Genomic DNA, 12,619 nt, shown 5'->3' on the forward strand with positions numbered 1-12,619 from the left:
TCGTTAAAGCCGCTGGACATGATGCAATACAACGTGCAATGTAAGGCGCAATATTTCTTTATCAAAAACATGTGTAGATGAAGTTCATCTGATTGTTTCATGCAAGATCTGGACATTATCGGTTTTGTGCCGTTTTTATTGCATGCAACTTGCAATCTAGTTATTTTTGGCGTAACATATCAGCTTTTGTAAAACTTAGCCTCGTTATTTTCATTGTTGAACTATGTACAATATTGTTCACGCCAGAATTAATTCAAAACTCATGAAAACTGGCAACGCTGTCCGACCAACCGACTACTGAGCGAATGGAAGAAATGAGATAATATAATAAGTTCTGTTGTTAAAGCTATGTAAAAATTTTCTTACAAATAAATGTTAATGTGAACGTGTTAATAATAACTATAATACAAAAAATGGTCCTTACGAGCGGATTATAAACAAAACCAGTGAAAATTCGCAATAAACAATATATTATTAACAACTATAACCCAAAAACAATTTACCACGTGCTGCAAGCAACTATCAACGAGTGCAAAGTGATCGACCAAACAAGTAGTCGATACAATATCACGGCGACCAGACATCAACTCAACTGGCCGACTAGTTCAATTGCAAGAATCAGGCAGTTCGACCGAAATCAGAGTGAGTTTGTTCCAAATTATTTATTTCCGAATTTTTCTTTCCATTTGCGATTTCAAAGCTTCTCTGTTTGTGCTTGAACAATTTGACAATATAAAATGGCAGAACTTGGCAAACTAATAAAGAAAAGAGGTGTAATTAAAGCTCAGTTAACTATTTTCACAAAAGCGGTAAATGAATTTGCAACTATATCTAATTTAAGCCAAACAGAAGTTACAAAATTAAAAGATAGGTTACGTGATGCCGAAAATTATCTTGACGAATTCAAATCATATCAATTAGAAATAGAGTTACAGGATGATATAAATTTAGATGAGCAATTAATCGAACGAGAGAGATTTGAAAATTCATATTATGATGCAATCGCTGTTGCTAAAAACATTTTACAAAGCTACAATAATCACGATAATGATACAAATCTTAGCGTGATTTCAGACAAAGCTTGTTGTAAAAACGAGGGTATAAAGCTTCCGGATATATCACTTCCTAAATTCAGTGGAAACTTTGAAGATTGGTTAGAATTCAGGGACACATATAAAAGCCTTATTCATGATAGTAAAAAATTAGATAATATTCAAAAATTTTATTACTTGCGAAGTGCACTAGGAGGAACAGCAGCGGCGTCCATTTCCAAAATCAAATATACGGCCGACAATTATGAAGTGGCATGGGCCACAATTTCAAAAAGATTTGACAATACTAAAAAATTAATATATGAACATATTAGAGCTATTTTTTCATTAGAAAATATACAAAAACCGACAGCTGAAAAACTACAAAATTTAGCTGACGATATTCACAAACATTTGGGATCTATTGAACAATTGGGGCAAAATATAACTAATTGGGATCCTCTACTAATTTTTTGGATTACTAATAAATTAGATACTAGCTCAAACCTTGAATGGGAAAGGGAAAATAGAGATCAGGAAGAATTGCCAAAGTTAGATAAATTCCTACAATTTTTACAAAAACGTTCCAATTTTCTTAATATGTTAGAATCAAAGAACAGTCTCAGTTTAAATAAATCAGATTCAAAATTTAGTAATGAGGAAAATAAATTCAATAAACAAAGTAGAGTAAGGTCATTGACCTCAAGTACATATACATGCTCCTATTGCAAGAAAGAGCATTCAATATATCGTTGTGCAGAGTTTCTCGGATTAACAATAACACAAAAAAAAGATTTTGTCAAAAAATCAAATCTTTGCCATAACTGTTTGCGTTCGGGTCACTCTGTCAAACAGTGTAAATTAGGGCCTTGCAAAGTGTGTAAAGCTTGGCACAATACAATTTTGCATGAAAAACTCGAGATAGCGGACAACGCGAGCTCAAGTTCCGCAGCACTAAGCAGTGGCGTAGTGGTACCAGCGGCGGGGCAGGTGCTATTATCTACCGCCTGTTTACTCATTTCAGACAATTTCAATAATTTTCACAAAGCAAGAGCGTTATTAGATTGTGGTTCTCAAACTTCCTTTATAACGGAGGATTTGCAAAAGCGTTTGAATATTGCGACACATAAAACAGATCTTTCAATTTTCGGAATTTCAAACAATATTTCAAAGGTCAGTAAAAGGTGTAAGGTTTCATTTAAATCTATACATACCAATTTTAAAGCGCATGGCAATTGTTATATTCTAAAAGAGATTACAAGTGTGATGCCGTGTTGTCGAATCAACACGCAATCTTGGGCGATTCCAGGTGATCTAAAGCTAGCTGATCCACAATTCAATATTCCCGGACCAGTAGACATGCTCATTGGCGCGGACCTATTTTGGACAATTTTAAGCAATAACAAAATTTCGTTAGGAAAAAATATGCCGCTATTAATTGATACAGTGCTAGGTTGGGTTGTATCTGGGCAAATAAGTACTAACAACGTTGAAAAGGCTTCTTGTAATTTAAGTATAAACCAGGAATTATTAAATTCAATAGCCAAATTTTGGGAAATCGAGGAAATATCTAGCACGCGACAACTTTCTCCAGATGAACAATTTCGCGAGGACAATTTCATCAAAACTACTACCAGAGACGCGAACGGACGTTTTACAGTCACTATACCTTTGAAGCAACAACCTTCTAGTTTAGGTGAGTCGAAAGCTCAAGCCGAAAAACGTTTCTATGCATTAGAACGAAAATTCAGGAGAGATCCAATGCTGCACAGCAGATATATACAATTTATGAACGAGTATAAAGAGCTAGGCCATATGACAATTTGTAACGGCAATGATTCAAGCTTCGAATATTTCATGCCGCATCACGGAGTTTTGAGAGAAGAGAGTTTGACCACAAAACTACGGGTAGTTTTCGATGCATCAGCGCCCTCTAGCAACGGTCTATCCTTCAACAATATTCAAGTCATTGGACCCGTTTTACAAGACGATTTACTATCAATAGTCTTAAGGTTTAGGAAATATAACTATGTAGTTTCGGCAGACATAGTTAAAATGTACCGGCAAATTTCAATAACGCCCGAGCAAAGGCATTTGCAAAAAATTGTATGGCGCGAAAATCCGAGTGATAACCTGGAAGTCTACCAGCTAAATACCGTTACATACGGGCAAGCCTCTGCCAGTTATCTTGCAATACGCTGTTTAGCTAAACTCGCTGAGGATATTCAAGAAATGAACCCGGAAATAGCCGAAATCATTAAGCACGACTTTTATGTAGATGACCTGTTAACAGGTGCACCTACACTTGAGCATGCGCAATACATATGTAAAGCGATAAGTGACACTCTTAAATCGGGATGTTTCGCACTCCGAAAATGGTGCTCTAACGACACCAACGCGCTCAAAAATATAAGTTCAAATGATTTAAAATCCGATATACTAGAATTTGCGCATGATGGCAAAACAAAAACATTAGGCTTGATATGGGTTTGCAATAACGACAAGCTTCAATATAAAATTCATACCAATCCTATAGGTACAAAGGTCACAAAACGCACAATTTTATCTACTATATCAAAAATATTCGACATCCTTGGTTTACTAAGCCCATGTACTATTATCGCAAAAATGATAATGCAAAAATTATGGGAAAATAAATTAGCTTGGGATGACGCTATTCCAAAAGCTATATCTGAAAATTGGGTAAGGTTGGAGAAGGAGCTTCTTATTTTGAACGATCTTGAGTTAAACAGACAAGCCATTTGCAAGAATGCTGTTGAATTACAACTGCATGGTTTCGCTGACGCTTCGGAAAAGGCTTACGGAGCCTGTGTTTATTTGAGAAGTATTGATTCCGATCAAAAGGTTCATGTATCCCTGTTATGCGCCAAAGCAAAGGTGGCACCTATAAAAACAATACCAATCCCGCGGTTGGAATTATGCGCAGCATTGCTTCTAGCCCGCCTAACAGATAAAGCTAAAACTGCTTTGAAAATTCAATTCAAATCTTTCACACTTTGGTCGGACTCAACTATAACTCTAGCTTGGGTGCGCACAAGCCCGAATCTGCTAAAAACATTCACGGCCCATAGAGTGGCAGAAATTCAGTCTCTCACTAAACACGCCGATTGGAGGCACATCCCCACCCACGATAATCCAGCAGATATTGCTTCAAGGGGAATATATCCTAGTCAAATTTTAAACTCTGATTTGTGGTGGCGCGGCCCTACTTGGCTAGCTAAGGACCCAAGTTTTTGGCCCAATGACAAGCTGGAGGTGCTTCATGATTTACCTGAACTTAAATCCAGTCTTCTGACCAATGTTGCGCCCCCTACTCTGAGTTTTCCCTTTGAACGTTTTTCAAATTTCTCAAGAATGCAACGAACAATGGCATACATTTTACGATTTAAGGATAATTGTCTTCAGAGAAATCGCAGAAGAGGCGGTTCTCTTACAGTACAGGAGTTAAGTGATTCTCTAAAATGTCTCATTCGAATTTGTCAATCTCAATCGTATTCTACCGAAATTGAAACATTGAAAAATAACAAGCCTTTGAGCTCCCATAGTAATCTATTAAGTCTTAGTCCCTTTCTAGAACCCGATGGTTTGCTACGCGTAGGAGGGCGACTAAAACATTCAAATTACTCCTTTGACAAAAGGCATCCAATTTTGATCAATTCAAAGCATCATTTTTCAAAGCTACTATTTTTACAAGAACATGAACGCCTATTGCATGGCGGCCCTCAGCTGCTCTTAGGCACTATAAGAGAAAATTACTGGGTTATATCCGGTAGAAATCTTGCACGAAAGACTGTTAAGAATTGTGTGAAATGCTTCAAATTCAATGCTAAAACCATACAGCCAATTATGGCCAACTTACCGCGCGATAGAACTAATCCTTCTAGTGCATTTTCAATAGTGGGAGTTGATTACGCGGGGCCATTTATGATTAACGATAAGAAAGGTAGAGGTTGTCGTTTAAGTAAATGTTATATTGGCGTATTTATTTGTTTATCAACTAAAGCAGTCCATTTGGAATTGATTTCTAGCCTTTCTTCAGAATCATTTATTCAAGCGCTATATCGTTTTGTCTCTAGACGAGGCAAACCATCAAAAATATTGTCCGACAATGGAACAAGCTTCGTCGGGGCACAGCGAGAGCTAAAGGATTTTCTAAAACATGGCAGCAACACTATAATCGAGAAATGTAGCTCTCAGAATATAGAGTGGAGTTTTATACCACCCTACTCTCCTCATTTCGGAGGTTTGTGGGAAGCAGCTGTCAAAAGCGTAAAGCATCATTTAAGGCGCGTTTTGACCCAAGTTCATTTATCATTTGAAGAATTTGCCACAGTTCTCGCACAAATCGAGGCGATTTTGAATTCGCGTCCTTTATGCCCACTGAGCTCTGATCCCAACGATTTTGGACCTCTTACCCCAGCTCACTTCTTGATTGGAAGACCAATAATTGCAGCACCTGATCAAGATGTCACCGACATAAAAATGAATCGACTTTCCAGATTTCAGCTCGTACAACAATTAGCACAGCACTTCTGGAACAGATGGAAATCTGAGTACATTGCGGAGCTCCAAAGACGCACCAAATGGAAGTCCAACCAAGGCCATCTAGTAGAAGATTCTCTCGTTTTAGTGAAAGGCGAGAACACTATGCCCACTCAGTGGTTATTAGGTAGAATCAGCAAGCTCCATAGAGGCCCTGACGGTATCGCTAGGGTCGCTTCTATAAGAACTCCCTCTGGAGAAATCATCAAAAGAAGCTTTCAAAAAATCTGCCCCCTTCCAGTTGACCTTTGAAAGCCATCCTTATGCTTTCAACGCGGGGAGTATGTTCACGCCAGAATTAATTCAAAACTCATGAAAACTGGCAACGCTGTCCGACCAACCGACTACTGAGCGAATGGAAGAAATGAGATAATATAATAAGTTCTGTTGTTAAAGCTATGTAAAAATTTTCTTACAAATAAATGTTAATGTGAACGTGTTAATAATAACTATAATACAAATATATTTGTGAAAGTTTGAGGTTAGGAATTTGTTTAGGTACTTTTATTGTTTACAATTTCTTGCACGTTATATTGTATTATGTCAAGCGGCCTTTAGAATTTAACTAATATTGGATATTTCATCGTTTACTGAAAGTCTTAAACACTTGAATTCTTACTTGTACTCATTCACTTTCGGAGCAATCAGAGGAATTTTAGTCAAAACTTTTCCAGAGATATGAGCATTTTACTTTTTCGTTTCCTTACCTAATCTCTTCAACTCACCCTCCCAACTACTTCATGCGAATGAATTTAATCCTGAGTAACAGTAAATTCAGATATCCCAAACTCTTCCTGGTCATTTCATGATTTCATGACTTTGAAAAGAGAAAAACTGATACGCAAATTTATACTGTATGATTTATTGATTTGTTATAATCGACGCAATGTACTTTTGCTACCAAAATTCAGTAAATAATCCACTGATTCACTTCATTGAACTGTAAATAATGTATATATAAACCATGATTTATAATGATATCAATGTGTATTTAAAATGATTCAGTGCAGAATAGAGAAATTCGTTAATCTAAAATAAGTGAACTGTAAATTTTATACTGTAACTAAATACATCATTCGATATGATACCAATAAAAAGGTGATTGCAGCATTAGTTTTACTGATCCACAGATTAATATGCTTTCAATTTAGGAATATATGTGCGAGTTATTTAGCTTGCCTTTTTGACCTTTAAATTCCAACTTGATTGAAAATAGTTGTGAGAGCAGTAATCTCCCTGTCAGGTGCATATATATCAAATCGTACGTTTATGAGAAATATTTATAGTTCGGTGCGGAAACTGGTCAATAAAACCCAAAGAAGGCTTTTCCCATTAACGTCAATAAACGATACATAAAAGATGGTCCAACTCTTACGTACAAAGTAAAAGTTTGAAGAGAATTATCTTGTTTTTGTATTAGGGTAAGATCAAGCAAAGTGTGTTGCGGAATCGTTAAATAATTTACATGAACTTCATCTTCATCTAACCAATCTGCATTCTCAAATGTTTCACAGTAGCGCACAATGCAGAGAAGCTTTTTTGTTCTTCTGACAGCAAGTCGTTGTGGCCATACGCATCGCGATGATCTTGTGCAGTCTTGCCGTGCACGAAACGACTGTGTATTTGCACACTATTGTGGGAGGTGAAAGAGATCTCACAGGTTGCACAAATTCTCATTTTGAGTTCAGATTGTATTGATCAGCAAAAGAAATTTTATGATATCACCTTAAACCCTTCTAGAAGAGGAGACAGATCAACGGAGAGCTTCTCATCTTCTCATCTCATCAACGAAAAGGTTGGGCAACTTGGTAGAACAAAACAAAAGTGACGAATACCACAATCGAGGAATTTCCCGTAAACATTAATGAAAAGGCTTGCTAACATGGAAAACTTTATTTTCCTAGTTTTGTCATTTAAACAAAATCAATGTTACGAAATGCGTTGTTCCTGTCTGTAACGTTTTACCAGAATCCATCACGCTTCAAATTGCGTTACATAATATCCCACGCCCCTTTGAATAGAGAAAATTTGATAGCCATCTAATATCTTGAAATTGAAACGAATCACAAAAATATTTAGAGAAGTATCTTGTGAAATGTGCTTGTTGATTGGATTTTCGAAGAATATAAATAGGCTGAATTCGAGACGTATACTGCACTAGCCTCTTTTCTTTAGTAACACATTATCAAAATTTGCTCTCAATCCTTAAGATTGAGATTAGCTGAGTAGAATGAAAACTTATTCTATTTCTGCCAAAATGAACCATATTTTCCCGTTCACTTTCATCTCTTCTTTCTTTAAAAAGCCAATCGTAGCGCATCAATTCATATTCTAAGCAAACAGATACAGTCTACATAATTTATATGTGGAAGATAAATAAATACTCGAATATGTAAATTCACATTATACTAGTATAGTACTACTATTACTAGTTTTTGAGATAATTGAGATAGTTGTCTCAAATTCACTTGATATTTTTTTTTATTTCGATGGGAAATCCTATCCTGTCACCTATTTTGTTCTGACAGGTTCCAAATTAAAATCCTTTTCTCTATATATTTTCTATAACTGGACATCGAACGGATATTTCACGACTTTAATTTGCGGCCAGTCTGTCATATTCCCTTTTGGATTTAGTTCCTGTTTCAGTCCAGCATATTGTCTCGTAAAATAATACAGGTCCTTCATTCTACCAATTACTCTGACCGTAAAAAATAATATTAGATTATTATTTTTACCCATTACGGTTATGCCAACAACTTATTCGGTTATCAATTTGAACCCAACGTTACCATTTCAATATTAAAATCACTTGCTCGTTTGGAATGAAAAAAACAAATCGAATAAATTTGTCAATGATTATATATTGCCATATTTAAGTCAATATCTTTGATGAATAACTATTGCCAGTTCAATTCAAAGCTTAAATTTTATTATTAGTTTTTTGTAAAAAGCACTACAAGAGGTTGTTTGTGAGTCATGTCTGCCTGTCGAGTAAATCTTGCAAAAACTGCTCTAGGCGGGAATATGTTGGACAGCTTGGAAAAATACTTGCCGTGGTAGTATCGGTAAAACGGAGTCAGGTCGGTGTCCCTTTTCTATGGTCTTAGCTGTTTACGTTTCTGTTCAACTCTGGATCGCCCATAAGTCGAATTGTTCTCTTCTGTATTGAGTCGCGCAAATTCGGGGTACGCTTGGGAGCCGAGTTTAAAATATTCCAAATATGGACGAATCTGGGACTTGTAGAGGATTAGAAGCTGTTGCGGAGTATATAGCTTTTTGGTCTTGAAGAGGGCTCCAAGTTCTTATGAAGCTGCCTTGGTTAAATCGGCCACGTAACTATGCCAGGACATACTGCTTCCAACGTCAACACCCAAGAAGCGATTTTGCGGTGATTGTGACATTTTATGTCCAGACAAGACCAAATCCTGCGCTGCAGTGCTAGCCTTCTTTGTAAAAATAGCAGCCTGGGTCTTTGCCGTATTAAATGCATTCAGATTACTATCACCCCACTCCCGAAAGTTTTCAAGATTGATATTGATGGTGGTGATCTGTTGCTGCCTACGGATTTAGGTGTTTATTAAGGCGGTTGATTTTAATGACGACACCAGTGTGCTATAGTTGGCGAAGCTATAGATCGGGTTTGCAGTTTTGTGGAAAAAATCGTTTATGTACACGAAAAAAAGCGTAGGTGACAAGATGCATCCCTGGGGAACACCAGCGTTGACCTCAAACCTTTCTGAGGTATGCCCATCGATAGCGACCTGAATGGATCGACTTCTGAGAAAGCTACTAAGCCAGTCAATAAGTAAGTACGACAAATTGTACGATCTTAATTTGCTTAGAAAGTTTTCATGCCAAACCCTGTTAAAGTCTTCGATATGTCCAGAGCTATTGCTCTGGATTCCCCATATTTTTCTATAACTTCAGTCTATCCGTTGGTGACATCTGCAAGATGTCCCCGGTTGATCTATGTCCACGGAAGCTGAATCGATGGTCGCTAATGATGTTAGCAGACTCAAGATATCTCAAGATTTGCTGGTTAACTACTTTCTCCATGGCCTTGGCAATGGTTGAGACTAAAGAAATCGGACGGTAGTTACTGGCAGCCGTATATTTTTTTTTGCACGGTGGACCTGTTAACTCAGCTGCGCAATTCTTCAATTCTGGGCTACTCGTTTTATTGATGTTCAAGCCTTTGAGAAGTTTTGTGACATCTTGGTGTCGAAATTCTACTTCTGGCATAAATGTACCAACTCCAGGTAGGCTGCATGGTAGTTTTCCTCGCGAATTAAGAGTTGAATTTGAGGCAAATATGCGACCCAACAAATCCGCCTTCTTTTTTGCGGTCACTGCGATTGACCCATCTTATCTAGTCAAAGGTGGAATTTTTGACTTGGCTGACTGCTTTTGTTAAAGACCAGAAAGGCCTTGATCGATTTGAGCAGTTGTAAAGTTTGTTTTGCACTCTCTCATCATACCTTTCCGTGTCAGCATCTATAATCTGCTTTTAGGTATTATGCATATTTGGGTGTTCCGATTGTGATTCTTTGGACAGGTAGCAGATGATATATTCGTGGGATAACATTTTTCTATATACAGAGGTTGTCTCTACTTGTCATATCATATCTTATCAAGACTAATTTCTAATGCTATGAGGAGTACACATGAATTAACCAAGATTCGAGCGAATCGTCGCACAGGAGGCCAAATCTGAACAAGCTGGCAAAAACTAAAAAATTCAAGTTATAGATCTGGAATCTGGTACCCTGGGGTTTTTAGGGTAGCTGACTACGAATTCAATGTTAGTTTTATAGAAACTGCAAGAACCCCCTTCCATGGAATTTCCTATACTTCATTAGATACATGCTTTAGTGTGATATGGTGCAATATGAAACTATTGGTCTATCTGAGCAGACCATATACAAAAAGAAACGCGTTTTTTATATTGATATTAATATTTGTGTAACAAAGAACAATAGTAACTAACTATCTTGAAGAAAGTCGCTTCTAACTGGCCTAGACAAGTGAGAAGGAATATGAAAAGATTTTTTGGGGGCAGATAGATATGTAGTTTGTTCAATAATATAGTCTAATGACTAAAAATCTAGAAATGTGCATCAATTTCGAGGGTTTTGGACGTAAATTAGCCATAAGTGTGATTCGTGTAAAGGTGTATGCCGAAACATGATCGTCGCATTAGACGCATTATTAATTGTGAAGAAAAAAGAATTTATCCAAACAACTCGAGCATGAAAACGTAGTTATACAACAATTACCAGAAACCGTCGTAAAGAGAGGTCTGAAAGTCTTATCGTTTGTTGAATTATGAAGTTTGGTGGAATTTGAGCTTGTTGGTTTTGAACTCTTACCACAAACATCATTTAGTCCGTACTTTACACCGTCAGATTATTATTTAATCATTCCATGGCGGTAGAATTTGAATCCAAGGGAGATGTTGAAAATGAGCGCGACAATTTTTTGCATCTAATTCCAGAGAATTGGATAGGAATAAAATACGACATTCAATCTTGCAATTATTATTTCTTTTAAACACAAACTGGGTTGCACTTATTGGAAATAATGTTTATACAGAGATGCCATACTAAAAGGGCTTTAGTTGTGGTAGAATTCTTGATTGTAATTTCATATAACGTGGATTAAACTAAGCAAACTTTGATCAGTTTTAGCAGGTATCCATTTATTGCAAAAATATTTCATATGGTACATGGGTTTTCAAAAAATATGTTCATTACATTAAATGTTTTTTTTATACAAATATTTGTTTTCATAATTTTGAAACCTATATTGAAGAGAAAATGGGGAAAAATTGAAAAAAAAACTATACAAACAGATTGATAATTCTGTTATGAGAGCATCCACCATATGGAGTGTTATATCACAATTAGAAGATCTGTCAAAAGTGCAAACTTAACATGGATATTCCAATTTTTTGTTTTCGTTGTCTAGATAACTTCTGAACTGCTATACAAACTATTTTAATATTTATCATAAACAACTCCATTTCATGAGTGAATTATAATTGATTTTCTAGATATCACACTATATATAATCAACAATTACACAAAACTAAAATGGTATGAAAAACTATTGAACCAGCCAATAGTCCAGTCAAATGAAAAACTTCCGAATAAAAGCCAGCAACAATAATCACGATTAACCAAAATTGAAAATGTTTACAAAATCAATTTGTTAAATCTTGAACTTAAAGTAAGATTTGTGTGTGTGCTTTATATATGCATAACTTAATCAAGATATATTGTATTTTGCATTACACTGCTAGTTTTTTTTTGCTTAAGAGACCCTGAGAGCAGCATCATTTCTGAGATTCAATATCATAAAGCACGTAGGAAGTGGATATCATATGTAAATGAACATTTTAATACGATATTGCTTCGTAATTACGATTTATAAACATTAATTTGATGATATAATCATTTCATTGTTTAAGATAACGTATCTCAAGAAATACTTTTTTAAAAAAATCTGATTTGTACAGCAGCACTTGAGATTTGTTATTTGCTTTGGCGCATATTTGTATTTGATAATAATATGATAAAAATGATGAACCAAAATGATATTTTTATTAAATACCAAAAAAAAACAATGTCTGTGAAGCTATGATCAACAATAACCCGGGTTCAGATAGATCACCGATCAGTTAATTGCAGAACGAGATTTCTATGTCAAATGAATCAACCGCTGATCGCATTCACCCTCCGATCTACAAGGGTAGAAAGGATCATAGCATATGACTAGGAACCCATAGTCAGTTCATGATCAGATAATCCGATCATAGTTTCCGAAAATCCCAACGACAAATGTTTCTGTGAATATTCATGCAGACCTGTAACATGCTTTTCGTCTTTTCAAAGACATAAACGATAGATGAAAACATTACAATATAAATATTGATTTCGCAATGATTGGATGAGTGGAAAATATTTTGAATATTGGATGAATCTAATCTGTTTATTCTACATCGATAATATCTGGAAGATAAG

At 36.0% G+C, this 12,619-nt stretch overlaps 1 protein-coding gene across 1 annotated transcript; it reads left to right on the plus strand.

Moving 5' to 3' along the window:
- Positions 1-737: 737 nt before the first annotated feature.
- LOC130444002 (uncharacterized) lies at positions 738-5,846 on the plus strand. The gene is made up of 2 exons (XM_056778993.1): positions 738-1,194; positions 2,449-5,846. Exons 1-2 carry the CDS (start codon positions 738-740, stop codon positions 5,844-5,846), a joined length of 3,855 nt encoding a protein of 1,284 aa, XP_056634971.1.
- Positions 5,847-12,619: the final 6,773 nt, after the last annotated feature.

Source organism: Diorhabda sublineata, chromosome 1 (assembly GCF_026230105.1).
Source record: "Diorhabda sublineata isolate icDioSubl1.1 chromosome 1, icDioSubl1.1, whole genome shotgun sequence".
Lineage (NCBI taxonomy): Eukaryota > Metazoa > Arthropoda > Insecta > Coleoptera > Chrysomelidae > Diorhabda > Diorhabda sublineata.